General features: G+C 43.5%; 3 protein-coding genes across 5 annotated transcripts in view; 1 reads left to right on the top strand and 2 right to left on the bottom strand.

The window, feature by feature from the left end:
• The window catches only part of LOC133460583 (protein argonaute-3-like), a 29617-nt gene extending 19685 nt beyond the window's left edge, over window positions 1-9932 (bottom strand). For both annotated transcript variants that reach the window (XM_061741226.1, XM_061741227.1), the window contains exons 1-3: window positions 9602-9932; window positions 1627-1798; window positions 618-738 (exon numbers count right to left, since the gene is read on the bottom strand). In XM_061741226.1, the coding sequence (XP_061597210.1) occupies window positions 618-738; window positions 1627-1798; window positions 9602-9620 (312 nt within the window). In that variant the 5' untranslated portion in view covers window positions 9621-9932. The remainder of the gene's footprint in view (window positions 1-617; window positions 739-1626; window positions 1799-9601) is intronic.
• LOC133460585 (sodium/hydrogen exchanger 3-like) overlaps window positions 1-26887 on the bottom strand; it is a 249309-nt gene that overhangs the window by 188759 nt on the left and 33663 nt on the right. The gene's annotated exons all lie outside the window — the stretch shown is intronic.
• LOC133460604 (S-acyl fatty acid synthase thioesterase, medium chain-like) lies at window positions 12721-26227 on the top strand. 2 transcript variants are annotated; one of them, XM_061741251.1, is made up of 6 exons: window positions 12721-13107; window positions 21936-22074; window positions 22165-22264; window positions 23341-23510; window positions 23590-23691; window positions 25615-26227. In XM_061741251.1, exons 1-6 carry the CDS (start codon window positions 12978-12980, stop codon window positions 25658-25660), a joined length of 687 nt encoding a protein of 228 aa, XP_061597235.1. In that variant the 5' UTR covers window positions 12721-12977; the 3' UTR covers window positions 25661-26227. The 2 variants fall into 2 exon arrangements, with proteins under 2 accessions (XP_061597235.1, XP_061597234.1); XM_061741250.1 differs by having other exon boundaries at window positions 23590-23672; window positions 25615-26209.

Raw genomic sequence — 26887 nt, 5'->3', positions numbered from 1 at the left:
GACTAAAATGTAGATTACAAAATAAAAAGTCTGCTAAAATGTGTTTTCATTTTCGTTGACCAAAACGAGATGAAATGTTCTAACAAAGATCCTTGTCCATGTTTTTAGTAGTTTCCTCTGGTTTAGTCTTTAAACCAGTTTAGTCTTTAGATCCACTTTCCTACATAGACGTGGAAAACAAAACCAAATGTGTCGTCGGAAAAGATAAAGATGGGGAGAAATGCGGAAAAATGAATATGTTGTAAACTCAAATTAGAGTCTTCTGTATCTGGAATGAATGTATTCTTGAGTCTATAAGCTCATAATAAATATAATAATATAACCTTGTTTGAATTGAAAAATGGGTTTGGCTAAATACAATCTTTGACTAAAACTAGACTAAAATGGACAATTCGGACTAAAATCAGACTAAAATGCTCAGACTTTTAGTCGACTGAAACTTGACACGACTAAAAGAAGAAAGAACGTGACTAAAACTAATAAAAACTAAAATGATAGCTGGACCCAAAGACTAGACTAAAACTAAAAACAGGCTGACAGAAACAACACGAGTGTGAGACACGTCCAGGGCTTCGGGGGGACGAAAACAAACATTTGCGACTGGGTCGGACTCTCACCCCCCCGGTGGCCACAGGAAGTGGGCTGGCGGTGTAGAGGCTCCTCTTCCCATCGTAGACCGGCAGCCGGTCACCAAAGATGGTCACCTTGAAGTGCTGCACCATGGAGTCCACCACCTCCCTGGGGACACACATCACAGGATGGATGGAAACTGGGGCTGTCAGTTTAGCACGTTAATTAGATTCATTAATTAGAAACGCATTATGAAAATGAACGCAATTAATTATGAGTGGCAAAATGCGCGAACATTTTAAATTTGGCCCATTGAGGGACCCGTAGGCCACTTGGCAGGTCACTTCCCACCTGCTGCTAGTCAAACAAACAAAGCAGGTGACAGACCTGGACGCGACTCAGGGGAGCGAGGCCAGCAAATCTTTGCTAGGGCCTTTGAACGGCAAGTTTATGTATAAAAAGAAAGAAGACGGGACTCTCAACAAGAATGCGTTGATTTGTACATTTTGTAAAAAAGAATTTTCTTATCACCGGAGCTGTTCCAGCCTGAATTATCATTTAAACGCTAAACATGTCCGGACAAATTCCACTGTAAACGTTACAGGTACTAGTACTTGAATCGCTGTATTGAGTCAGCTTTAGTTTTAATTTTGAATTGAGAGTCTTCTTAAGTGCCTATTTGAACTGAATTTTATTTATTTAACTGTATTTGCATTGCATAATTGGTTTGGTGATGTGCTTGAGCTTTTTCTTTTAAATTTCATTTATGAAACACTTCACCAATAAAAATGTGGATTTCAAATCTTCTCTTCTTAGTGTATTCAATTGATTAGTCATGCACTGCAATTTTGCAATGTCCTAGGATTCAAATTCTTTATTTGGGGACCTTTGGCAGATATGAGATTAAAATGTGATTAACTACATTAATTAATTATAAATCCTGTAATTAATTAGATTTTTTTTTTTATTAATCTTCTACTATTTATTAATATTCTACTCCTGGAGGGGTTCTGAAGAACCGGCTTCTGAAGAACTGGCTCCGGTTGCCCCGGTTACCTGTTGACCCGGCGAGGACACTTCTCAGGCTTGATGTCCACCTCGTACAGGTAGACGTCGATCTTGGGGATTTCCACCTGGAAGCAGTTGGCCAGCAGCTTGATGGGCTTTCCGACGGTGCCATAGCCGGGTCGTCGTGGCAACGAGAACAGGGCTGGGGCTCCAACGGCTCCTACGGCAACACAGGTACAACAGAGACGTGAATAAGGTGTTTAAAGCCCAGAACTCTCCCAACTTCCCTGTTTGGTCTCTCTTGGAGGTTTAACTTGAACACTCATTTGACCGAGGTAAACTTAAGACTTTTTAATACAATTTTCAAACAAAATTTAAGACCAAAAAGACCAGTCACTAAGAAATCCAGCGCTGAGGTCGAGGTTGCCAGATCTGACAGGCAGAAATAATGATTCAAACATTCTCTATGTTAAAACCGTAAATTATCAAATGCGGAATAAATTTCAAGTCATAAGCAAATGAAGCCAAAAAAAAGTTCAGGCTCGAAACATAAACTACAATTAAATTGAGTAGATTAATTAGCAAATAAAATATCAGTGAGTTTGTGTAAGTTTCTACTTTTTTCTGCCATAACGGAAACTTTTTTGTAAATAATTTCTCCTAAATATTTAGTAAAAACCAGGAAAAGCAGCTCAAATTTTATCAACCCGCCCAGTCCTAGATTTTTCACTCCAAAGTCAAATGAAGCCCAATAGAGGGAATGCGCATGGCGTCACGGATGCGACTTCACAGCGGGTTTCACCCACTGAGTGGCAGAAAGACTGAGTGGCAGCGTAAACTTTCAGTTTGAGCAACTGGAAAACATCTAAAATGGGAAAGAGCTGTTGTGCGATCGACTGTACTCATAGATTTAGCAAGAAATCGGAGTTATCCTTTTACAGACTGACGAAAAATAAGCTTGAGAAAGACAAATGGGTCGCTGCAATCACAGAAACAACTGGATTCCAGGCACCGAAACGTGGATTTGCAGTTCCCATATTTTATCAAGTAATGTCGGATTTTTGGGTAGCTAACGTTAAACGGTCAAATCATAAAGTTCGGTGTCCTCATCACTTTAATTTCGCCAACAAATCCTGCCTTGAAGTCGGACCAAGCGTCAAGACTTTTGTATGCCTTCAAGCTTTGCTTCGTGTATTTCCCCGGCGTAGAAATTAAGTACATATAAATATCAGGAAACTCGATTAGTGGCCAAATATTAATGTCCATGGACCACTGGTTCTTGGGGTAACTGTACGGGTCACTGTCAAGTCCAACTGCCTTTAATTTAAGCCCATAATCGGCTGTTATCCCGTCTTCTCCACTAGTTGCAGCTGTTTTTGCTGATGTTTTGCCACTCAGTGCGAGTAAGGGGGCTGGTCCAGTGGGGAGTGACGTCAATGCAGACCCTCTATTGGGCTGAAACCCGCCCAAAAAAAGAAACTAACTAAACTAACCACAAAGCCCTTCACAACCTAGCCCCCACTTACCTCTGTGACCTATTGCAAGATTACACCCCCTCCCGCACCCTCCGCTCAACCTCTGCTGGACTCCTTTACACTCCCACCTCACACCTTAGCACCATGGGTGCCCGAGCTTTCAGCTGCTCGGCACCCAGACTCTGGAACTCCCTCCCCCCACACATAAAACAAATAGACTCCATCACCAAATTCAAAACGCAACTCAAAACCCACCTGTTCAAACTTGCCCATTCACTATAACCGGACATCACGCACTACTTCCCACCAGTTTGTTTGTCTACTGTTATATTATTTGTCTTGTTGCTTGTATGGATGTTTATTGTATTTTTAATTGTATTTCTTGTGTTTTTATTCTGTAAGGTGACCTTGGGTGTCGTGAAAGGCGCCTCCAAATAAAATGAATTATTAATTATTAAATCAGAGCCGTGCGTGTCCATCTTACCAACATTCAGAGTGATACTGATGATGGTGCTGCGGTGGCTGATTCTCTGATTAATTTCAGTAAACTTATAAATAATCTCTTTTCTTCCTCCCTACCTGGAAGATGCTTCTCCAGTATTTCTTTATTTGGCTCTAAATTAGTTTGTAATTTACTTCAACTCTGATTCGACTTATCGCCAGGATTAACTTCGACTCAGGACGTGAAAGACACGATGTCTTCATCAGTCCTCATCAGCGAACGAGCTGCCGGTTTGACAGGAAGTCAGACTAGAGGAAGGAAGTGGTTTCCTCAGAGCGACGCGCAGGCGGCGTGCGCCGACTGCCATGATGGTCAGGGATGTTGGAAACCTATGTAATAAAAAGTTTGAAAGTGCTGCCTTTAAGTCGAGATCATTTAATGACCATCACAGAGGGTTCTATTCTGACACCTCACAGTCTTTAAGTTTGTCTAAACTGGAAAAAGCCACTCAAACTATATCAAATGGCCCATTCCCCCCCAAAGTCAATGAAACTAATTTTAAATTGATCAATAAAATGTATCCAAGCACTGAATTTTTGAGACAAAGATTTAAATTTGAAGTTGACCCCTGTAACTTTCTGTAATGAATCTGAAGAATCACTTGATTACATGTTTCTATTGTGTCCTGTCTCACAAACTTTTTGGCGTGAAATTTAAAAATGAACGACATCCCAAAAGTAGAAATCGCTAATATTATTTTTTACGTAAATACAATTGACAAATCAATGTCTCTCTTGGTTAATGTCATTCTTCTACTGGCTAAATATCATATACACTGTTGTAAGTGCATACCTCCCAAAATATGTTTTATTTTTTCTTATATTGTATTGCCTCCACTAGCAGTTTGTATAAATGTGTGTTTTTGTTTATAAATTGTGTTCAATGAAGGGGGAAAAAAAAAAAAAAAAAAAAAAGGATGTTAGAGGCCGCGTCACCTTAAGCTGAAAGACATGAGCGCGTGTCACCGTGGTAACAGCCGGGTAAAACGTTGCAGAGCACCGTGACATTTCAAAATAAAAGCCCCGCCTGGTGGAACCGCGCTTCCTCCTGACTGGAGGAGGAAGTGACATCACACAAGCGTGACTCAGAGAAGCCACCACCGCCGCTGACGGAGAAGGTGCATCCACACAGGTCACTTCCTCCCTCTGTGCCGTTACCGCGGCAACGCGGCTTCACCATGGCAACTGAAGACATGTTGACAGGAGGAGGAAGGAAAAACCGACGTTTCATCTCGTTTATCACGACCCGGCAGAGCATCACCGGAGGGATTAATCACCACTTAGCAGGCCTGTTCCAGCACAAGAGCTGCCACTGACGTCCAGCCCGCTCAGAACCAGAACCAGAACCAGCATCCCCTCACACCGGAGAGTCTTCATCACGCGAGTGTTGACGCCAGAGCAGAGACGGGTCGAACCGGTGCATCTCTGCTTTTTGGGGACTATTATCTGACGATATCGAGGAAGATTTTGAACAGATTTATTAACTAAGTGGATCGGGTTTAAGAGTGGATCAGTGAGCGAAACAACCGGAGTCAAATTCCCTGTCTTGGCCAATAAACCTGATTCTGATTCTGATGCGGCTGCTGGTCTCAAAAAGTTAAAAAAAAAAAGAAAAAGAAATAATAAATAAATAAATAAATAAATAAATAAATAAATAAATACACACAATCTGTGAACAGTGTGAATGGACTGGGCCAACCGAACCAAACCTGGTTCGGTTGGATCCTCAAGTCGCCGGTTTTCGCCGGGAAACTAGCGTATTTCACCCCTCTTTCCGGCCGTCCTCCCGTATTAGTATTTTCCCGTAAATTTCTCGTTTTATAAGATAATAATTTTTAAAGTGCAAACTGAATTGTAACTAGCCTCGCGAGAACTGCCCCCTGCTGTAGCCTCGGTGGAAGTTCTCGCGAGGTTAGCGAGGAGAAGGAACGATGCCCGTCAGCAGCACCAGCGCTGTGTAACCAGTCATGAAGGCCAGAGCCTCATGAGTGAAAATGACAAATTAAAAGAAAAGTAAATGTTTCACTTGAAGACAATCAATGTGTATATGAAATGAAAATATTTAAAATAAATATAAAAATATAAAGTCATGCTAGCCAATCGGAATCCTGGAAAAAAACATCAACAAATTACACGAGAAACTGCCAGTTACTTCCAAGATGAACGAGAGTCTTTCGTTTGGAGTGACAGAGAAGTGGAGTTACTTTTAAGTGTGACTTTAGAATATAAAACAGGTAAAATACAAGAAAATATTGACGGTGGCCAAACAAATTGTAAACACAGGTCGCACACATGACGCTGGTGACGTTTCTGTCGCATAATGTGACGTTCTGAAGCTTAAATGTCCGTTTCCCTCCGTTTACAAGCAAACGTGGAGACGGAGTTTTTGCAAATCTCCACTTTGGCCGGAATTTTCAGAAATGATCGTTTTTGGTGACTTTGAGCTTAATTTTCGTGTAAACGAATGGCCAAAACGCATGAAAACACCACAGTTTTTGCTACGTGTAAACGGGGCCTAAGTGTAAGTCCCTTTTGTGTTTTCATTTATGTTCTATTATAGGAAGTACACAGCATTTCAGTGTCAACAAAGGTAGAACTATCAGGGCTATGAGCACAAAGTTGTAGTTTGTGATTGACAGGTTAGTTATTTTGGATTTCTCCTAAATCTGTTTTTCAAACCTCAAATTGTTGAAAATCTCTTTCATCCACAGTGTATGTGATGGCGGTGTTGGTGATTTCCACCACAATAGAATAAGACGTCTAGCCAATAATGTCACAAAAGCTATCATATCTGCTTGAAGTTTAGGTTTCCTGTATTTTTAAATCCAACCGAAATGTCCGAAATGCCATACTAAACAGCATATACTAAAAACTAAGTATACTTAAGTTCACTTTTGATTAAATATCAGTAGTATGCATTAATTCGGACGTACTATTAAGAGCCACACGTCACTTCCTGCCGTTGGGAGGAAGTGACGTATCACAGCAGCAGTAGCAGCTCCGCTCCGCTCTTTCCCGTTTATCCTGGCCGAAAAAAGATGACATTATATAATATTATTATATACGAATATTATAATATTAATATTATATAATAATATTATTATACTTAATATTATACTTATGACATACATATCTGTGCAGCACTTAGCAACCAAACACAGCTGCATTGCATTGTGGGACGTTTCTGCTTAGCTAGTGTCCATCAATCCATACTAATAAATTCCTCTGGAATGAGTATGGATAGCGCATACTATTGTATACGTACTAATGTTTCGGACGCACTAAAAAATAGGGGTGGGTAAAAATATCGAAAAATCGATGCATCGCATTTATCCCCGCCCTAATTCAATATCTATTAGGCAAAGCCTCTGAATCGATTCACCTCCTGGCCAGTGGGGGCGCTGTGCGCAACATTTTCTTATGATTCACATTTTGTGGACGGTGGCTGCCGCTGCACGCGACCAAACAATAAAATGGCGACGATGGCAAGCAGAAAATCTTTCAGATCAGACGTTTGGACTCATTTTGAATTCCCATTTAAAGAAGGAACACGAGAAACGGACAAAAGTAGGGTGGTGTGTAAAGCCCCAGTCACGTAGAGCGCAAAGCGCAGACCGTCGCCGGCGATCCCATTCATTTATGTGCTACCACGGCGCAAGAGCGGACCGCTCTGCCGCCGAGCTCTGCATTTGCACCGCACCTCCCTGCCTGAATTGAAAATGTTTTAATTCCACCGTACAGCGCTGTGAGAAGGTGGTGAAGTCTCTGCGCCGACTCTGCACCGAGTCAGTACTGTAATACAAAAGCTAAAATAATTTAAAAAAACAAACACACATGACAGTTCTGTGTCAACATGATCCGCAGGTTTGTCGTGTCGTTGTCGGGCCGAACAGCAACACGACAAACCTGCGGATCATGTTGACACAGAACTGTCATGTGTTTTGTTTTTATTTTAACTTTTGTACTACAGTACAAATGCACAAGTGAGCCATTATGGTGCTGCTAAGTTTAATTGCTCAGTTCATTTCTATGTGAAGTAACATGCCACGTGTTATAGGCATGAAAATAAAAATTATGAAAAATTGTCAACAGGTATTTGTGTATTTCTAGGTCTTACTGAATCGATATCGAAGCATTTAAATCAATATCGATATCAAATCGAATCGAAACCGAATCGTGAGGTTCTTAAGGCCCTGTCCCAATACTCCCCCTACCCCTAGTTTTCATCCCTACCCCTAAATTTTGCGCGTTCCCGTGAGGGTAGAGGTGTCCCAATTCCTCTTTCCACCTAGGGGTAGTGAAGAAAACTAGTGTAGTGGCTATGAATCTGTCTCTACGGAGCAAGTGTTTTCGGATGCTGACTAGTTGATATAGGGACAGAAAAATTTCCCAGAATGCTTTTCGTCGTCATTTGCGGACTGAATAAAAAAAAAAACATGGCGGACATTTCTTATTTTTTAGTGAATAAAATCAATATTTTGAGTTAGTTTCTGCGTAAAAATGCGTTTTGATTACATTTCTAGCGAGAAATATATATTTTACTTTCATAATATTCACTCAGTGAATGTACATAATCACTCGTTTTCCCCGTTGTTGCAACCACCCAGAATAAAGGCTGATTTATGGTCCCGCGTTACACCAACAAAGAGCCTACGGCATAGGTTACGCGGCGACACGCGCCGTACCCTACGCCGTACCCTACGCCGTACCCTACGCCGTAGGCTCTGCGTCGATTTAACGCGGAACCATAAATCAGCTCCCGATCCGGCAGGCAGAAATCCCCAAATTTTCGGAGCAAATTTCTTAACAGGCGTAGCTACAACTGTTAGATTTCATCTATTAAACCAACATTTATCTTCCTAAATGATTTATTTCAGCCAGCGATAATTCTCCACAGAGCTGCAGGTTTCTCTCCCGGGACGACGGCGCTGGTTGACCTGGCGATCACGTGCGCCCCGGGCTGGCGGCTCTTCTCATCTCCGAAAACATCGGGTCAAATTTCTTAACAGGCGTTATTTGGATAAACTGAGCCCAAGTTGGGGATCTTAACGGTTAGTACGCCTGAAAAACTATTAAAACGTAATAAAGTGCCATATTAACAGCGCTACAGCTGAAATTAAAACAGCTTTTGGCTCTCAGCTTCCTGATTAGTGGTGGTGCTGAAAGTAGGGGTAGTGGGAGTATTGGGACAGGCCCCTGGGAAGATTTCAAGTAGGGCTGTGCGATTAATCGATTTTAAATCTAAATCGGATTTATTAATCAAAATCGATGTTAAAAAAGGAAAATCGATGTTCCTTTTTTGCAGCTGGCTGCATTAAAGACAGAGCTCGTCTAGTCATCTTTGTTTGGTCAAGAAAATTATAAATGTTGTCACTTTACTAAACTCAAGGAGGATTTACAGTATCTTTCAATTGCACTTCATTCCCAATATGGAAATTTGTTTGCTATTTTTCTTTAAAAATAAAGATAAAATATTTTAAACAATTTATTCCATTGTCTTTTGTAGTTTTACCAAAAAAATCGAAATCGAAATCGAAAATCGGGTTTTCAGAGAAAAAAATCTGGATTTTATTTTTGTCCAAAATCGCCCAGCCCTAATTTCAAGTGCCCTAAAATCTGTCCCTTCTTTTTTTAGGGGTAGTGAAAGAAAGTAGGGGAGTATTGGGATTGGGCCTAAATCAATATCGAATCTATATCAAATCGAATCGAAACCGAATCGTGAGGTTCTTAATACCCAGCCCTACTCATTAGGGTGGAAGTTTGGGATTTCGAATGCAGCCCAAAACTTGACAGGTATGAACCCAAACGCTATTGGGTGGTTTCAGTAACCATAGCAACGGCGACTGAGGGGCTTCAGGTACACCTGACGGCATCACCTGACCGCCCCTGACGTCACGGCCCAGAGGAAACCCGTGGGACGGGTTCGTCCCACGGAACCGGAACCCCCGGAACAACCCCCCCACCCCGGTATGGGGTTTCTCCTGCTCCGGTCTCTCCCCGGAGCACCAGATTTCCCCAGCCGCCCCTGAACGCCGCACCGATCCCACCTGTTGATCCGAGTTCCATTCATGAGGTCCGGGTCCGGACGGACGTCCCGGTCCAAGGCGGTCACGTGTCGCGGCTCTGGCTCTGGGGCTGGATCCGGAACCGGGACCGGGCCGCTCGGGGGGGGGGGGACTGACACCTAAACCACCCCGGGGAGGCTGCGGTAATAACCCCGCTGCTCGTCTACGTCGATGCCCCCGCGGAACGGGCGTGACAGCGCGGTGTCGTGGTGTTTTGCAGCCGCCGGTGGAGATCCGAGAACCGGCGTCCTCCGCCGTGAAAACCCGCTCTGGACGCAGAGCTCCGTGTCGGTGGCTGAAGCCCACGGAAACACGCAGCTGGCACTTCCGGGGCGAGTCTTCACAATAAAAGCCATCTCAACCAAGTCATTCAGTGCGTTTACATGGGAAGTTTAATTCCTCTTTAATTCAGAATTGAAATTAAATCCGATTTAAAATTAGTAAAAAAAATTATCATGTAAACACCTAATTCCGATTGAAAATGGCCATTCCGAATTAAACTTAATTCTGAAGTAAGTGGTTGGTTTATTTCGATTTTAAATCCGAATAGAGTAATTCCGTGATCATGTATACACTAATACAAAAAAATAAAATAAATAAATAAAAAATTAATAAATAAAAGAAAATTAGAAAAGAAAAAAAGAGAAAAAAGTATATATATATATATATATATATATATATATATATATATATATATATATATATATATATAAAATATATATAAAATAAATAAATAAAAAAAGAAAATTTTTAGAGAAATTTAAAAAAAATAAATAAAAAAAGAAAATTAAAATTAATTAATAAAAAAAAGAAATGAAAAAAAGAAACAAAATTCATACACTCATTCCGCTTTCCTGTCTTTCCTCGTTCCCTTGCCCGTCTTTCCCCATGACGCTTATATTCCGCGCTGGGCTTGTTTTCCAAACAAAGTTTCAAGATGGCAGCACGCAGTAAACGGTGGTCAAGAGCAGAGATGATTTGTTTAATAAATAGCTTGGAGGACGTGGAAATAATTAAAAGAACAGATGGTAAGAAACATAAAAATTGTGAGCTTTTCAAAGTTGTAGCGGCTAAGTTTGTTTTTCTTCGGTAGATGTAATTTCCGGTAGACGTAACTTCCGGTCCGTCCCCCTATCCAATCAGAACTTTCCCAACCCCCAGACTTTAAGCGGAATTAGATAAAGCCGATCAAACGTGTTTTTCATGTAAACCTCAGTTCGGAATTACTATTTCCACGTAAACTCAAAGGAACATAGTTTTATTTGGAATTATTTAATTCAGAATAATTAATTCCAAATTAAAGGAGCTGTATGTAAGAGCAATAATAAAACGAATCATAAAATGACCCCGATATGTCAACAGACATTTAAAAATCATGTTCATTTCAAATACTTATGTCACTGACAACAGCACTCAAGCCAGGATATTCCAGTTTAAAAAGAGGAGTTGCAGCCCTCAACTGATGTTTATGTTGTCATTTTTTGTTTTGGCCTGAAGCTCCACCCTCCATCTATCTCCCAATCACCAAGTCAGTATTGTTTCTGAAGCTCCACCCTCCACCTATCTCCCAATCACCAAGTCAGTATTGTTTCTGAAGCTCCACCCTCCACCTATCTCCCAATCACCAAGTCAGTATTGTTTCTGAAGCTCCACCCTCCACCTATCTCCCAATCACCAAGTCAGTATTGTTTCTGAAGCTCCACCCTCCACCTATCTCCCAATCACCAAGTCAGTATTGTTTCTGAAGCTCCACCCTCCACCTATCTCCCAATCACCAAGTCAGTATTGTTTCGGCATCCGGGTTGCCAGCTCGGCTCTAATTATCGCAGCCATGGCAGCCTACGTTCCTGCTGCATTCTGCAGCCTACCTGGCAACCTCTGGTCGGGGGGAGGAGGGGGAGGGTAGACGCCGCTCAACAATATTTTGAAAGTGACTGCAGTACCAGTTTTGGCCATTTCTTACAGACGGCTCCTTTAAAAAACATCATGTAACGATAAAGTAACAATGAAGGTTTTATTCTCTTTTAAATCCATGCTTGATCTGTTAGTTCCCTATGAAGCACCCAGACCCCTGAGGTTCATCTGGATCTGGTTTGTTGTGGTTCCCAAGAACCAGAACCAAGCAAGGTGAGGCAGCGTTCAGTCATTCTGCTCCTCACCGGTGGAACAAACTTCCTGTAGACCTGAGGTCTGCTCCAACTTTAGCTCCTTTAAATCAGGCCTAAAAACATTACTGTTCAATAAAATACTTACCTGCTGGACTCTACTGCCCTTACTTTTTAACAACTTGTGTTTTTTATTATTTTACCTCTTTTTTCATCATTTAATTTCATTTTATTTGTTATTTACAGTTAAAATGTGTCTTGCCGCTTTTAATGTTGATGTAAAGCAATTTGAATTACCTTGTGTTGAATTGAGCTATACAGATAAACTTGCCTTGCCTTTAAGGACTTAACATATGGGATAAGAATAAGTAACTATAAAAACAGACTGTACAAAATGTACCAAATAAAAGATCAGATATAATAAAATAAAATAAAGTAGCACAGTGACTGTAAATTATGAGCTGAGATTATTATCTTTTTTCTTTTCCCTTTAGCTGTTATTGTGCATTATGATGGCATGTGGCAGGAAAGATTTCCTGTGTGTGTGTATATATATATATGTATATATATATATATATATATATATATATATATATATATATATATATATATATATATATATATATATATATATATATATATATATGTTTTTTTTCACAGTTTAATTTTAAGTTTCCTTTCTGGTTGCCAACATTGTTTATGAGAGACTAAAAAATAGAAGACTAAATCCGTGAAAGAGCTGGTTTTGTCAACCAAATCTGTCATTAAAATGCTGCCTAAAATTCAAGACAGTAACAAAGAAGGGTATTTCATTTTACTTGAATCAATTGTAATCTTCTTTACATTTATTAAATTGTATTTTATTTTTATTCTTCATTTCATTTTCTAACTGTTTTAACTTGAAATCTCAATGCGAAGAAGCTAAAAGCGGGAACTTCCGGTGGGCTCCCGTTGAACGCGGATGCTGACGTCACTCTTAGCCCCGCCTCCAGGGAAACCTGTCCCTGTCAGGAAATCGCCAGCGGCAGCGGGCGACGTCATTTCCGGTACACTTGACGCTTCACCCCGCGATTTGAAGTAGTCGTTTATATTCCACTCGCTGTAACTTTCCGTGACTTTGGTCTGCGTGACGTTTAAACGCTGTTGTGATGGACGCCGGACCCGAACCCGCTCGTGTGACGTCACGCGCGGCTCGCTGACGCAGCAAAGCGGAAGCGGCGGAACAGCTGATTCCGACCACGTGGGAGGAGGAGATGGAGAAGCTGCTGCGCTGCTTCACGGAGCGGCCCGGGGCCGCGGCCAGGCTGCTCTGCTTCCCCTGGGCCGGGGGGGGCGCCGTGCACTACGCCCGCTGGGGGGCCGCGCTGGGCGGCTCCGTGGAAGGTAACGCACCTGGAGGGTAACACACCTGGAGGGTAACGCACCTGGAGGGCAGAGGTGGAAAAAGTACAAAAATATTGTACTTAAGTAAAAGTACAAATTTTCTGCTTGAAAATGACTTAAGTAAAAGTAAAAAGTACCCATTAAGAACATTACTTAAGTAAAAGTATAAAAGTACCTCAACTTAAATATAATAAAGTACCAAAAGTACATGGTGTAAAATGTACTTAAGTACAAAAGTACAAAGTACAAAATTCAAAGTACAAAATTATTTTCAAACGGATTGCAAAGAAATGAAGAATCCAAGAATTTGCTTACAACTCTAAATAATGGTGATATTATTCTGACCCCTTTAGCGTTTGTTTCCATTACCCCATTTTAATTTAAGATATCCTTTATTTTCTCCCTCGGTGGGGAAACTTATTTTGTTGTCAGCAGTACACTTAGCACACACATGTAGGGGAGGGGTAAAAAGACTGAAAAGTCAGAAATAAAAAAATATATAAAGAATACAAAAAGATACGTATAAAATATGTATAAACACAGGATATGAACAGTATATACAGTTAAACAGTGCAGAAAAGCAGGTGGAGTGTTGTGAGGTAGACTGGCAGATTGACAGATATTGCACATCTTATATTATTGCACATGTGATATTATTGCACATCTTATTGTCCACTGGCTACTGAGAGCAGGCGTGGTTATACAGTCTGATGGCAGCGGGGAGGAAGGACCTGCGATGCCTCTCGGTGGTGCATCGTGGGTGACGAAGCCGGTCACTGATGGAGCTCTCCAGGGCTCTGACAGTCTCTGACAGTCTCTCAGTCTCATCACTGCTGCTGTACTCCATTGGCCCCGCTGACAGGTCCACCCCCAGCCTGTAGTATGCAGTGACAACATTAAGCAACCCCAGCTGATAAATGATCAGACTTTTGAACTTTTAAATGCCAAAACCACCTTAGAAGGGGTGGAATCAAAGAATGGTGCGCATGGACACGCGTCGGCTGCCGCTCAAGGCCCCTTCCTTCCCGTCCGCCTTATGGTTCTGCGTTAAATCGACGCGTACCCTACGCCGTAGCTCTGCGCCGGTGTAACGCAGAACCATAAATCAGCCCCCGCTGTGCTGTTCTTTAATTTGTAGCGAGTAACGACGTGTCCAATTTTAAATATAGCGGATTAAAAGTACGATTTTTTTCCTTGAAAATGTAATGAAGTAAAAGCAAAAGTACAGAAAAATGTAATTTCAGAACTCATAAGCTGAGCTGTACAGCTCACGTAAACCGCAGCAAAAGCAAGTGACTTCACGCCAAACACAGTTGCTGCCGCAGTTTTGTTCTCTGGTTTCTAGGTTACCCCATCTTCCCCCATGGCTCCACTCACCTCCCCTCACGACTGCGACAGCTGCCTCCGCAAATCCCAGAAAATCGCAGAGCTGGAGCAGCGCATTTCCAACCTCCACTGGATCAGGAATGAAGAGACTCGCCTGGACTCCGTGATTATTCTGGGCGCCGGTCCTCCTGCCAACCCCGCTGACCTGGACTCCACTCTCCCGCCGCCTGATGCCGGCTCCCCCGCCGCAGCGGTCGCCCCAGCTGATCCGGTCTCCGCTCTCCCGCCGCCTGATGCCGGCTCCCCCGCCGCAGCGGTCGCCCCAGCTGATCGGACAGCCCCTGTCACTCCGCCCCACACTGTTGCTGTCCCCACAGCTACATCCAGCCTAGCCTCCTCAGTCTCCGCTTCACACCCGGATCCTCTGGCTGGAGTCACATGGCTCTTGCAGGGGGCCAAGCCGAAGCCAAAATGGGTGACTAAAAGCCGAATTTCAGAGGCAACTTTCACCCTTAACCCGAACCCGAGGCTCGGGTCCCTCACGTCCACCCCTATCCAAACGGCACGGCCCGCAGTCAATGGGAAAGAGCGAGGAACACCCAACCCGCCCCCCTCCTCCCCCCCTCCCCCCTGCGATCTCCAGCTGGGAAACAAATACAACATCCTGAGCCTTGAGGATTTCCCTCAACCTGTCCATCCTTCTCCAGCCAGCCCCGTCACAGCCTCGCTGCCAGCAGCCCGAGGGGGTCGTGGGTCTGCTTCGGGTCCTCCATCGTCCCGGTCTGTGACCACCTCCTCCTCCCGTCGCAAAATTGTGAAGGAAGCTGCTCTCAGGGCGCGACGCTCCAGTGGTCTACCCAGCTGCAAAGTGGCCGCAGCTGCACCTACAACCTCGTCAAGGTCCCCTCCACCAGAGGACCAGTGCCTGCCGCCCCGCCCTCCCCCACCCCTGTTTCCCCCAACCACCGCTATAGTGGGGGACTCCATAATTAGGAATACGCGATTTTTCAACGCCTCCACGCACTGTTTTCCAGGGGCCACAGTCACAAAAATGATCAAAATACTTCCAGGTTTACTCCAAACACTTCCCCACTCCATTAAACGTATCATCTTGCACCTTGGGACCAACGATGTGTTCCGGAGTAACCCCGACGTGCTGAAACGGGACTTCAACAGCCTGTTTGCCATCCTAAAAAACTGTGGAAAATCAGTCTTCATCAGCGGCCCTCTGCCCACCCTGGGCCGCGGTGAACAGAACTTCAGTCGCCTCCTTCACCTCCACTTCTGGCTCCAGGCTGTCTGCGGTATCCATGGCTTTCATTCCATTGACAATTTCAATTTATTTTGGAACCGCCCTTCATTCTACCGGCACGACGGACTTCACCCGAGCAAGCTAGGCAGCCGCATGCTTACAACAAACATACAGCGCACTGTACACACCATTGACTACATACAGGACACTCATGCATGACTATTCACATGCCACGCCCACTCCCTCGTGCCACCAGTGCCTTCTTCTTCTCCTCCCTCCCTCGGTGAATCACTCCCCCTACAGGCCCCTGCTGTCACTACATCCCTTGCCATCTGTGAATCGCTCCTCCTACAGGCCCCTGCTGTCATTACACCCCCTGCTGTCGGTCGCCCAATCGATACCATTATAACTGTCAGACCCCTCCGTTTCCATGTGACTTTCAAGGAGCCACGCCCCCCTCCCCGCACAGACCGCCATATCAATCCTGTCAATCACAGTGTACTCTCTACCCTGCCCAAAGCAGCTGCATATACACCACTCACCTGTCTCAAACTCTGTCTTCTCAATATCCGATCACTAACCAATAAGGCCCTTCTCATCTCTGATCTCATCACCGACAAAACTCTGGACATTTTCTGCCTCACAGAGACGTGGCAACAGCCGAATGATTTCACTCAGTTAAATGCAACCACCCCACCTGGCTTTTCCTTTTTTAGTAAACCCCGCGCCACTGGGAGGGGGGGGGGCCTGGCTCTCATCTACCGTAAAAACATAAAAGTCACTGCTCTCACTGTCCCCCAACACTCCTCCTTTGAATGCCTAGCTGTAAAACTCTCTGGACCCAAACCCATCATCATCATTACCATCTACAGACCACCAAAACCCTCCGCTGTTTTCCTTACTGAATTCTCATCACTGTTAACATCTGTATGCACAATGTCCCCCACTGTTATCCTCCATGGCGATTTCAACATTCATATTGACGACCCATCCTGCACCCTAGCAAACGACTTCACATCACTTCTGAACTGCCTTGGTATCACACAACACGTCAACCTCGCAACACATAGCAAAGGTCACATTCTCGATTTAATCTGCTGCACAGACATAATTCCCGCCAACCTCACTATCATGGACTTCCCCATCTCGGACCACAAAGCCATACTTTATGACATCCACACCCATTTGCACAAAGTCAAAGAACAACGGATCATCTCCTTCAGAAACATCAAACACATCAACCCCACAGATCTCTCTACCCTTATCAGCTCCTTCCCCAATCCCCCCTCATCCCCCTCCCCTGCCGATCTGGTACAACACTACAATAACTGTCTCTCCTCCTCTCTCACTGCCCTGGCTCCACTTAAAACCCGCTCAGTTTCATTTACCCACTCTGCCCCCTGGTTCACCCCTGACCTCCACCAGCTCAAATCCACAGGCCGTCAACTGGAGCGACTCTACAAAAGGACCGGACTCACTGTGCACATCCAAATGTACTCCGATCACCTTCAGCTCTACAAAAATGCACTTAATACCGCCAAATCATCATATTACTCCAACCTCATTACTTCTGCCACAGGAAACAATAGAGTCCTTTTTTCAACCGTCAACCGCTTACTTCAGCCTCCAAAAACCCTCCCTCCAGACATCTCCACTGACCAGTGCACCGCCTTCCTGGACTTCTTCAGCTCCAAAATCAACATCATTCACCATCAACTGGCCTCAACACGCTCTTCCACAAATGACCCACCCTGGATAACCACCACCAACCAACCCCTCTCCAGTCCTCTCACCAATTTCACTCCGGTATCAGAACACACCATCTCAGAACTCATTCGTAAAGCCAAAACCACCACCTGTCAGCTTGATCCCCTCCCCACCCTGCTTGTCAAAGCATGTCTGCCATCCATTTCCCCCATGATTACCAAAATAATTAATTCTTCCCTCACCACTGGAACCGTTCCCCCAATCCTGAAACTAGCTGCCATCACACCCACCCTAAAAAAACCAGGTGCAGACCCATCTGACCTCAATCACTACAGGCCCATCTCCAACCTTCCCTTCATCTCCAAAACTCTGGAAAAGGTGGTAGCAGCACAATTACAGTCCCACCTAAACTCAAATAACCTCCACGAACCCTTCCAATCCGGTTTCCGCCCCAATCACAGCACTGAAACAGCCCTGGTTAAAATCACCAACGACCTCCTCCGTGCAGCTGACTCTGGCCTACTCACCATCCTCATCCTCCTGGACCTCAGCGCAGCTTTCGACACCATTTCTCACCCAATACTCCTGGACCGCCTGGCTGGCATTGGGATCACTGGTGTTGCACTCTCCTGGCTTTCATCTTACCTCACTGACCGTCAACAGTTTGTCCAACTACAGAACCATAAATCCGGGTGCACGGGTGTCACAATGGGTGTCCCCCAGGGGTCAGTACTGGGTCCACTCCTCTTCACCATCTACCTCCTACCCCTAGGTTCAATTCTCCGGCACCATGGGATCCATTTTCACACTTACGCCGATGACACACAGATATATATCTCCTCCAACCCCACCGCTGCCATTCCTCCCGCTTCCCTCACCACCTGCCTACACGACATAAATACCTGGATGAGCAATAACTTCCTCAAACTCAACGGCAATAAAACTGAGGCTCTTCTCATCGGCTCCAAATCCACCCTCACCAAGTCGCAACCCTCTCCCGCCCCTCCCATCATCATCGACGGCTTCCCGGTACCCTTTTCCCCCCACGTCAAGAGCCTCGGCGTCATTCTGGACAATACACTCTCATTCGCACCTCACATCCACAACATCACCCGGACTGCATTCTTCCACCTCCGCAACATCTCCAGACTTCGTCCAGCACTGTCCCAATCCAGCACCGAAATTCTGGTCCACTCATTCGTCACATCCCGTATCGATTACTGTAATGCTCTCCTCACTGGCCTCCCAACCAAACTCACCAACAAACTACAACTCATTCAGAACTCGGCCGCCCGGATCATCACCCGCATCAAGTCATCTGACCACATCACCCCCGTTCTTATCCAACTCCACTGGCTCCCAGTCCAATACCGTATAATTTATAAAAACCTCCTCCTCACCCACAAAGCCCTTCACAACCTAGCCCCCACCTACCTCTGTGACCTACTGAAAGAATACACCCCCTCCCGTACCCTCCGCTCAACCTCTGCTGGACTTCTTTCCACTCCCACCTCACACCTTAGCAGCATGGGTGCCCGAGCTTTCAGTTGTACGGCACCCAGACTCTGGAACTCCCTCCCCCCATACATAAGACAAATAGACTCCATCACCACATTCAAAACACAACTCAAGACTCACCTGTTTAAACTTGCCCATTCACTTTGACCGGTCACCACACACTACCTCCCACCATACTGTTATCTGTACTGTTGCTCCTTGATTGTCTATTTGTATGTATTGTGTATGTGTGTATGTATTATAATTTCTACTGTATTACTATTATATTTCCTGTATTGTATTGTTTGTTTTTATTCTGTAAGGTGACCTTGGGTGACATGAAAGGCGCCGTTAAATAAAATGAATTATTATTATTATTATTATTAAAAGTACAAATTCTCAAAAATCTTACTTAAGTACAATAACGAAGTACTTGTACTTCGTTACTTTACACCACTTCTGGAGGGTAACGCACCTGGAGGGTAACGCACCTGGAGGGTAACGCACCTGGAGGGTAACGCACCTGGAGGGTAACGCACCTGGGGGGTAACGCACCTGGAGGGTAACGCACCTGGGGGGTAACGCACCTGGGGGGTAACGCACCTGGGGGGTAACGCACCTGGAGGGTAACGCACCTGGAGGGTAACGCACCTGGGGGGTAACGCACCTGGAGGGTAACGCACCTGGGGGGTAACGCACCTGAGGGTAACGCACCTGAGGGTAACGCACCTGGAGGGTAACGCACCTGGAGGGTAACGCACCTGGAGGGTAACGCACCTGGGGGGTAACGCACCTGAGGGTAGCGCACCTGGAGGGTAGCGCACCTGGAGGGTAGCGCACCTGGAGGGTAGCGCACCTGGAGGGTAACGCACCTGGAGGGTAACGCACCTGGGGGGTAACGCACCTGGGGGGTAACACACCTGGATTTGTTGGTATTCTTCCATTAAAAGAAAGAAAAAACATACATCGTACAAAAGTAATAATAAAAATAATTGACTAATGAAATACAGAAATTGCTTCTGAAATGTGGGCCAACAGAACCCACAATTAAAAAATAAATAAACAAAAGTATGAAAAGGTATTAAAAAAAAGTATATCCTAATAAAAACAACCAATAAATAGCTAAATAATTAAAAAAAAAAGAGCAATGTAAAAAATGAGCAATGTACAAAAGAAATACTAAACTCGAAAAATGAATAATATATACATGTGCAAAAATACCAGTGAAGTATTTAGAGGGAGAAGGTTATTGCATTTTCAGAAAAACAGGTTATTGCACTGGAGTGACTAGAGTTGGTTGTTGTAAAGTCTGATGGCTGTGGGGATGAAGGACCTGCGGTAGCGTTCCTTCTTGCAGCGGGTGGAGCAGTCTTTGGCTGAAGGAGCTGCTGATGCTCCCACGGTGTCATGTAGGGGGTGAGAAGGTTGTTCATGATGGAGTTCAGCTTGACCAGCATCCTCCTCTCACCCACCTCCTCAGCAGAGTCCAGAGCAACCAAGAACAGAGCCAGCCCTCCTGACCAGTCGGTTCAGTCTCTTCCTCTTTCTCTCCGAGCTCCCGCAGCTCCAGCAGACCACTGCATAGAAGTTGCAGTCCTGGTAGGGCTGCAACTAACGACTATTTTTATAGTCGACTAGTCACCGACTATTGAAACGATTAGTCGACTAATCGGATAATTAGTAATTCTTGAATTTAGTATGAGGTTGCTTTAATTATGTGGCAAATGATAAAAAAAAAGATGGGTACTTCAATGAAAAATAGATATTTTATTCAACTTTACCGCTGTTCATACAAAAGTAAATAAAATGTCCTATCTAAGACCCAGGACAGGCACAATGATCAGTCAGTATAGACATAAATAAATAAATAAATGAATAAATAAATAAACCTCTGTCCATTATTTTTCATTTTTTAAGGACAGGCAATTGTGTTGTATGAAAAATAAATTATAAAATAAAACAAAAATAGAAGTCAACAGAATGTAGAAGGGTTAAGACAGAAGAATCAATAAATGCCTTAAAAACGGACTTATTGGCACAAAACTGCGATGCAATTTAGCAAAGACAATGTGTTAGAGAGGCCTGAGAATATTTTGAACGGAATATTTGGGTCATTATATGAAAACAATTAGCCAATTAATGAATTTAGACAAACTGATTATATAAAAAAAAAAATAAAGAATACTAAATACTATTATAAAAAGGTGCTTGAGAAAATAGTGATCCTGAATACCTTATTTATAATCAAAGGTTTAGACATTGCTTGTGGCGTCCCCCAGGGGTCAGTCTTCCTCTCCTCCCCAGGATCATGAGAACCTGCTATTCTGTCCCCGCTCAGTTCTGGTGGACAGCAGACCTCAGACCATTAAAGGCCAATATATTCATGGTTTTTAAATGGATACAATTTCCTTTTTGGGATTAATGAAGAATTATTGAATTGGTGTGAAACACCTTCTGGTGCGGATCAGCTGGCAGCTCTCATTTCAGGATCTTTCAGTTCCTTTTGGTCCGGTTCTCCCAGATTGTGGTGGTTATTTTCCTTCAGAGATTAGACTGGTATTCCTTTAGTTTTAATTCAGGGTTAGGTAATGTAAAAATATCAGATTCACAGGAGTTTAGTGGTTAGGAGTTAGCGGTAGGGGTCAGGAGTTATAAATTAGAGGTTAGGAATTAGGAGTAAGGGGTTAGGAGGTAGGGGTTGGGGTTAGGGATTAGGGGTAAGGAGTTAGGGATCAGGGGTTAGGGATTAAGGATTAAGGGTTAAGGGTTAGGTTTTAGGGGTTAGGAGTTAGGGATCAGGAGTTAGGGATTAAGGGTTAAGGGTTAGGAGTTAGGAGTTAGGGACCAGGGGTTAGGAGTTAGGGATCAGGGGTTAGGGGTTAGGGATCAGGGGTTAGGAGTTAGGGATCAGGGGTTAGGGATTAAGGGTTAAGGGTTAGGTCTTAGGAGTTAGGAGTTAGGGATAAGGGGTTAAGGTTAGGAAGTTTCTCCGAGTTGCAGTTGCTGATGTGGCTAGGTGGTCATCTGTTGCTCTGGTCTCCTCCAGTGATGGCCGTCACCCTTCCCGGCCGGGAGAGTCGGGCCAGAGAGCCGTTCTTCCAGAACATGCAGCAGATCGTGGACGAGGTCATCGGGGCGTTGCTGCCGCTGCTGAAGGAGAAGCCGTTTGCCTTCTTCGGCCACAGGTACAATGAGAACGATGGTCCGTCTGACGCCGCCAGTGCTGCCATGGCAACGTACTGAAGCATGTTGACCGTAGCTTCGCTCTGCTGCAGTTTTGGCGCCTTCACCTGCTTCGCTGTTGCCGACGCTCTGAAGAAACTTCACAACATGGAACCGGCTCACATCTTCCTGTCGGGTGCTTCTGCTCCGTTTGTGAGTCGTAAAAGCTCTTCATCAGCTTTGCATTATTTGAAACTTTTGAGGTCTTGTTAAAAAGTTATTTCCTGCTCTTTTAACGTGTTTATTTGGTGTTAAAACAAATAAACATATCTTCTCTATAGTTTCAATTTTAGGGCAAATGCAGCATCTGGTGACATTACATGTATCCACGTATTCATGCATGTAACGTGGGCAATCCTAAGTACCCCCTTTTGTTCTCTGAGGTTGGGTTTACCTAATACCTTGGCTTAATGTGATCAGGCCATTATTATTATTATTATTATTATTATTAATATTATTATTATTCTTGTTGAAAAGTTGCTGGTCTCAGAGGACGATACGTTGGTGACTAAAGTTGCTTTCGTCAACGAAAATTATGACGAAATATCGTCGTCAACGAACCTTTATCACTTGAGGAAGACGAGACGAGACGCAACGATAATGCTGGTCATGTAACGATAATTAAATATATAATGCAATATCGTAGAGGAATAAAATTGTAGATTATAAAATAAAAACTCTGCTAAAATGTGTCTTCATTTTCGTTGTCCAAAACGAGACGAAATGTTCTACCAAAGATCCTTAATCTCCATGTTTTCAGTAGTTTCCTCTGGTTTAGTCTTTAAACCAGTCTTTAAACCTCTGGTTTAGTCTTTAAACCAGTCTTTAAACCTCTGGTTTAGTCTTTAAACCAGAGAAATGTGGAAAAATAAATATGTTGTAAACTCAAATGAGTCTTCTGTATCTGGAATGAATGTATTCTTGAGTCAATAAGGTAACAATAATATAATGATAACCTTGTTTGAATTGTAAAATGGGTTTGGCTAAATACAATCTTTGACTAAAACTAGACTAAAATGGTCCTGGACAATTCTGACTAAAATACGACTAAAATGCTCAGACTTTTAGTCGACTGAAACTTGACACGACTAAAAGGAGAATGAACGTGACTAAAACTAATAAAAACTAAAATGATAGCTCAACCCAAAGACTAGATTAAAGCTAACATTGAAACAGGCTGACAACAACACTATTGATGAAATGCTCTTTTCTGAAAATGTTTTTTCTAGTCAGATATTCGTGTAAAAGCTCCGAAGCGCAGCGAGCTCTCGGACGAGGACTTCCTCGGGTGGCTGACGTCGGTGGGAGGAACTCCTCCGGAGCTGCTGGCGAACCCCGAGGTGCTGAAGCTGTTCCTGCCGGCGCTGAAGGCCGACCTGCACGTGGTGGAGAACTACAGGTGGATCCGTCACCCGGGTCAAACGTAGACGCTCGTGTTGAAGTGTTATTTTCACTGACGAGACCCGTTTCTCGCGCAGGTGCAACAAGCCGGAAGCGCCGCTCCTCTCCTGCGCCATCACCTGCTTCGACGGGAAGGAAGACGTTCCTCACGACTTGCAGGGTCAGTTCTTTATCGCCTCGTAAGTTTGTACGTTTCAGCTGAAAGCGTGTGCAGTAGTGTTGTTTCTGTCAGCCTGTTTCACTTCTATTTTCAGTCTATGGATGTGTGTGTGTGAATATGGATGTGTGTGTGTAGATAGATATAGAGCAGATGGAGTTTATATAGAGATAGTATGGTGTCAATAAGTATATTTATATAAATATATGGGCAAGTGTGTACAAATATATAGAAATATTCAACTGTGTATGTATGTATAGGTAAGTGTGTGAGTATAATTATAGTTAGTTATTAACAATACTTGTTAATAATGATTAGTGAATGGGGGTAGGATTAAATAAGTTTACACTTCTTCCTACTCCTTTTTGCACATGTAAATTACCAATTAAAGGGAAAGTTCGGTTTTTTACAACCTGGACCTTATTTCTGGCATTTTTTATGGTTGTATACTCACCCAGAAAAGTTTGGTGTCATTTGGAGTCCTTGGGAAGATATTAGGAGTTTTGTGCGAGCCGCTTCTCCATATAACGGTAGTGAACGAGGCACCGCGGGACACAGATGATGCAGCGTCTAAATAACACATGATTGCCGCGAAAACTCTTCATTTCTTTTATGAATCAATAGATCTGCTTCCAGGACCTGTTGTCTTCATCTGGGGTTGTCTGTGTAACAAATAAATCACTTTGTAAACAAGACCTCTGAACTCATGACGTCATCTGTGTGCGCGCATCGCAGACGCAGCTCTGTGTACAGCTGGAGTTCGCTACTGTTAGTTTACTGTTAGTTATTTGAAACATGTCTGAATATTTGTCAAATTCTGAGGTTGTGGACGACGACTTTGAATATGATGGACGTCCTTACCGTTTTGAGCCGGAGTATACGGCTGAAGAGCTCACTGAACGGAGGACAGAGTGCGCGCACAGAGATGACGTCATGAGTTCAGAGGTCTTGTTTACAAACTGATTTATTTGTTACACAGACAACCCCAGATGAAGACAACAGGTCCTGGAAGCAGATCTAGTGATTCATAAAAGAAATAAAGAGTTTCGCGGCAATCATGTGTTATTTAGACGCTGCATCGTCTGTGTCCCGCTGTGCCCCCGTTCACTACCGTTATATGGAGAAGCGGCTCGCAAAAAACTCCTAATATCTTCCCAAGGACTCCAAATGACACCAAACACCTCTGGGTGAGTATACGACCATAAAAAATGCCAGAAATAAGGTCCAGGTTGTAAAAAACCGAACTTTCCCTTTAAGTGTTAAAGGATGAAATTCTTTGTATTTTTTTTGTTTGTTTTGTTTTCTTCTCTTTTAATTCTTGTCTTTTACATGTACAAAATAAAAAATCGAATCAAATCAGTCGACTAAAAGTCTGAGCATTTTAGTCTTATTTTAGTCAGAATTGTCCATTTTAGTCTAGTTTTAGTCAAAGATTGTATTTAGCCAAACCCATTTTACAATTCAAACAAGGTTATCTTATTATTATTATTATTATTATTATTATTATTATTATTATTATATAATTGTTACCTTATAGACTCAAGAATGCATTCATTCCAGATACAGAAGACTCTCATTTGAGTTTACAACATATTTATTTTTCCACATTTCTCCCCATCTTTTTGTTTTTCAACGACACATTGGGTTTTCTTTTCCACGTCTATTTAGCGAAAATGAAGACACATTTTAGTCTTGTTTTTATTAATCTAAGATATTGCATTATATATTTGATTATCGCATTTTCGTTGCGCCTCGTCTCGTTTTCGTCAGGTGATAAAGGTTCGTTGACGACGATATAAAGATGATATAAAGACGATATAAAGTTAAGCGCCACACAAGCAGGGTGAACTTTTACCTCCAACACGGTTTTAACCAGCAGCGGCGGCTAGACGAACGCAGTAACAGGGAGGACGAGTGAGTCTAACTAACTGTCTGTGTATTTCAGCCTGGAGGGACGTCACGTCTGGAGATTTCACCATCAGGATGTTTGACGGGGCTCATTTCTACCTGAAGGAGGCTGGAAATGAAAAGATCCTACTGGACTACATCACCAAGCACTTAGAGATGCTGGAAATTGACTATTTATGATCCGCAAGCCCCGCCCACTGTGTTCTAATCCCTGTTTTGGATATTAATGAATAAATGTGGCATGTTCTCTGTACGGTTCAGCTGTTTAAAGGAGCCGTCTGTAAGAAATGTCCAAAACTGGTACTGCAGTCACTTTCAAAATATTGTTGAGCGGCGTGTACCCTCCCCCTCCTCCCCCCGACCAGAGGTTGCCAGGTAGGCTGCAGAATGCAGCAGGAACGTAGGCTGCCATGGCTGCCATAATTAGAGCCGAGCTGGCAACCCGGATGTCGAAACAATACTGACTTGGTGATTGGGAGATAGGTGGAGGGTGGAGCTTCAGAAACAATACTGACTTGGTGATTGGGAGATAGGTGGAGGGTGGAGCTTCAGAAACAATACTGACTTGGTGATTGGGAGATAGGTGGAGGGTGGAGCTTCAGAAACAATACTGACTTGGTGATTGGGAGATAGGTGGAGGGTGGAGCTTCAGAAACAATACTGACTTGGTGATTGGGAGATAGGTGGAGGGTGGAGCTTCAGAAACAATACTGACTTGGTGATTGGGAGATAGGTGGAGGGTGGAGCTTCAGAAACAATACTGACTTGGTGATTGGGAGATAGGTGGAGGGTGGAGCTTCAGAAACAATACTGACTTGGTGATTGGGAGATAGGTGGAGGGTGGAGCTTCAGAAACAATACTGACTTGGTGATTGGGAGATAGATGGAGGGTGGAGCTTCAGGCCAAAACAAAAAATGACAACATCAACATCAGTTGAGGGCTGCAACTCCTCTTTTTAAACTGGAATATCCTGGCTTGAGTGCTGTTGTCAGTGACATAAGTATTTGAAATGAACATGATTTTTAAATGTCTGTTGACATATCGGGGTCATTTTATGATTCGTTTTATTATTGCTCTTACATACAGCTCCTTTAAACTGTTTCCCCTGAAGTCTTCAGTAGGTTGAAAGTAGTGTTGAAAAAATCGATTTTCCGATATTAAATTGATTCTTATATTAATTCCTAAAAATAGATTCATACAGTATGTCTCAAGATCGATTCATTTTTTTAATTTTTTTTCTCATCATTACATTACAACTTTTTGGTATTTTTTTGTTTATGCCCAAAAAAGGAATGTTTTGTTGGACACC

This window comes from Cololabis saira, chromosome 15, assembly GCF_033807715.1.
Source record: "Cololabis saira isolate AMF1-May2022 chromosome 15, fColSai1.1, whole genome shotgun sequence".
Classification (NCBI taxonomy): domain Eukaryota; kingdom Metazoa; phylum Chordata; class Actinopteri; order Beloniformes; family Belonidae; genus Cololabis; species Cololabis saira.
The sequence above is the reverse complement of the archived record's forward strand: the minus strand, read 5'-3'. Positions and strand labels throughout refer to the sequence as shown.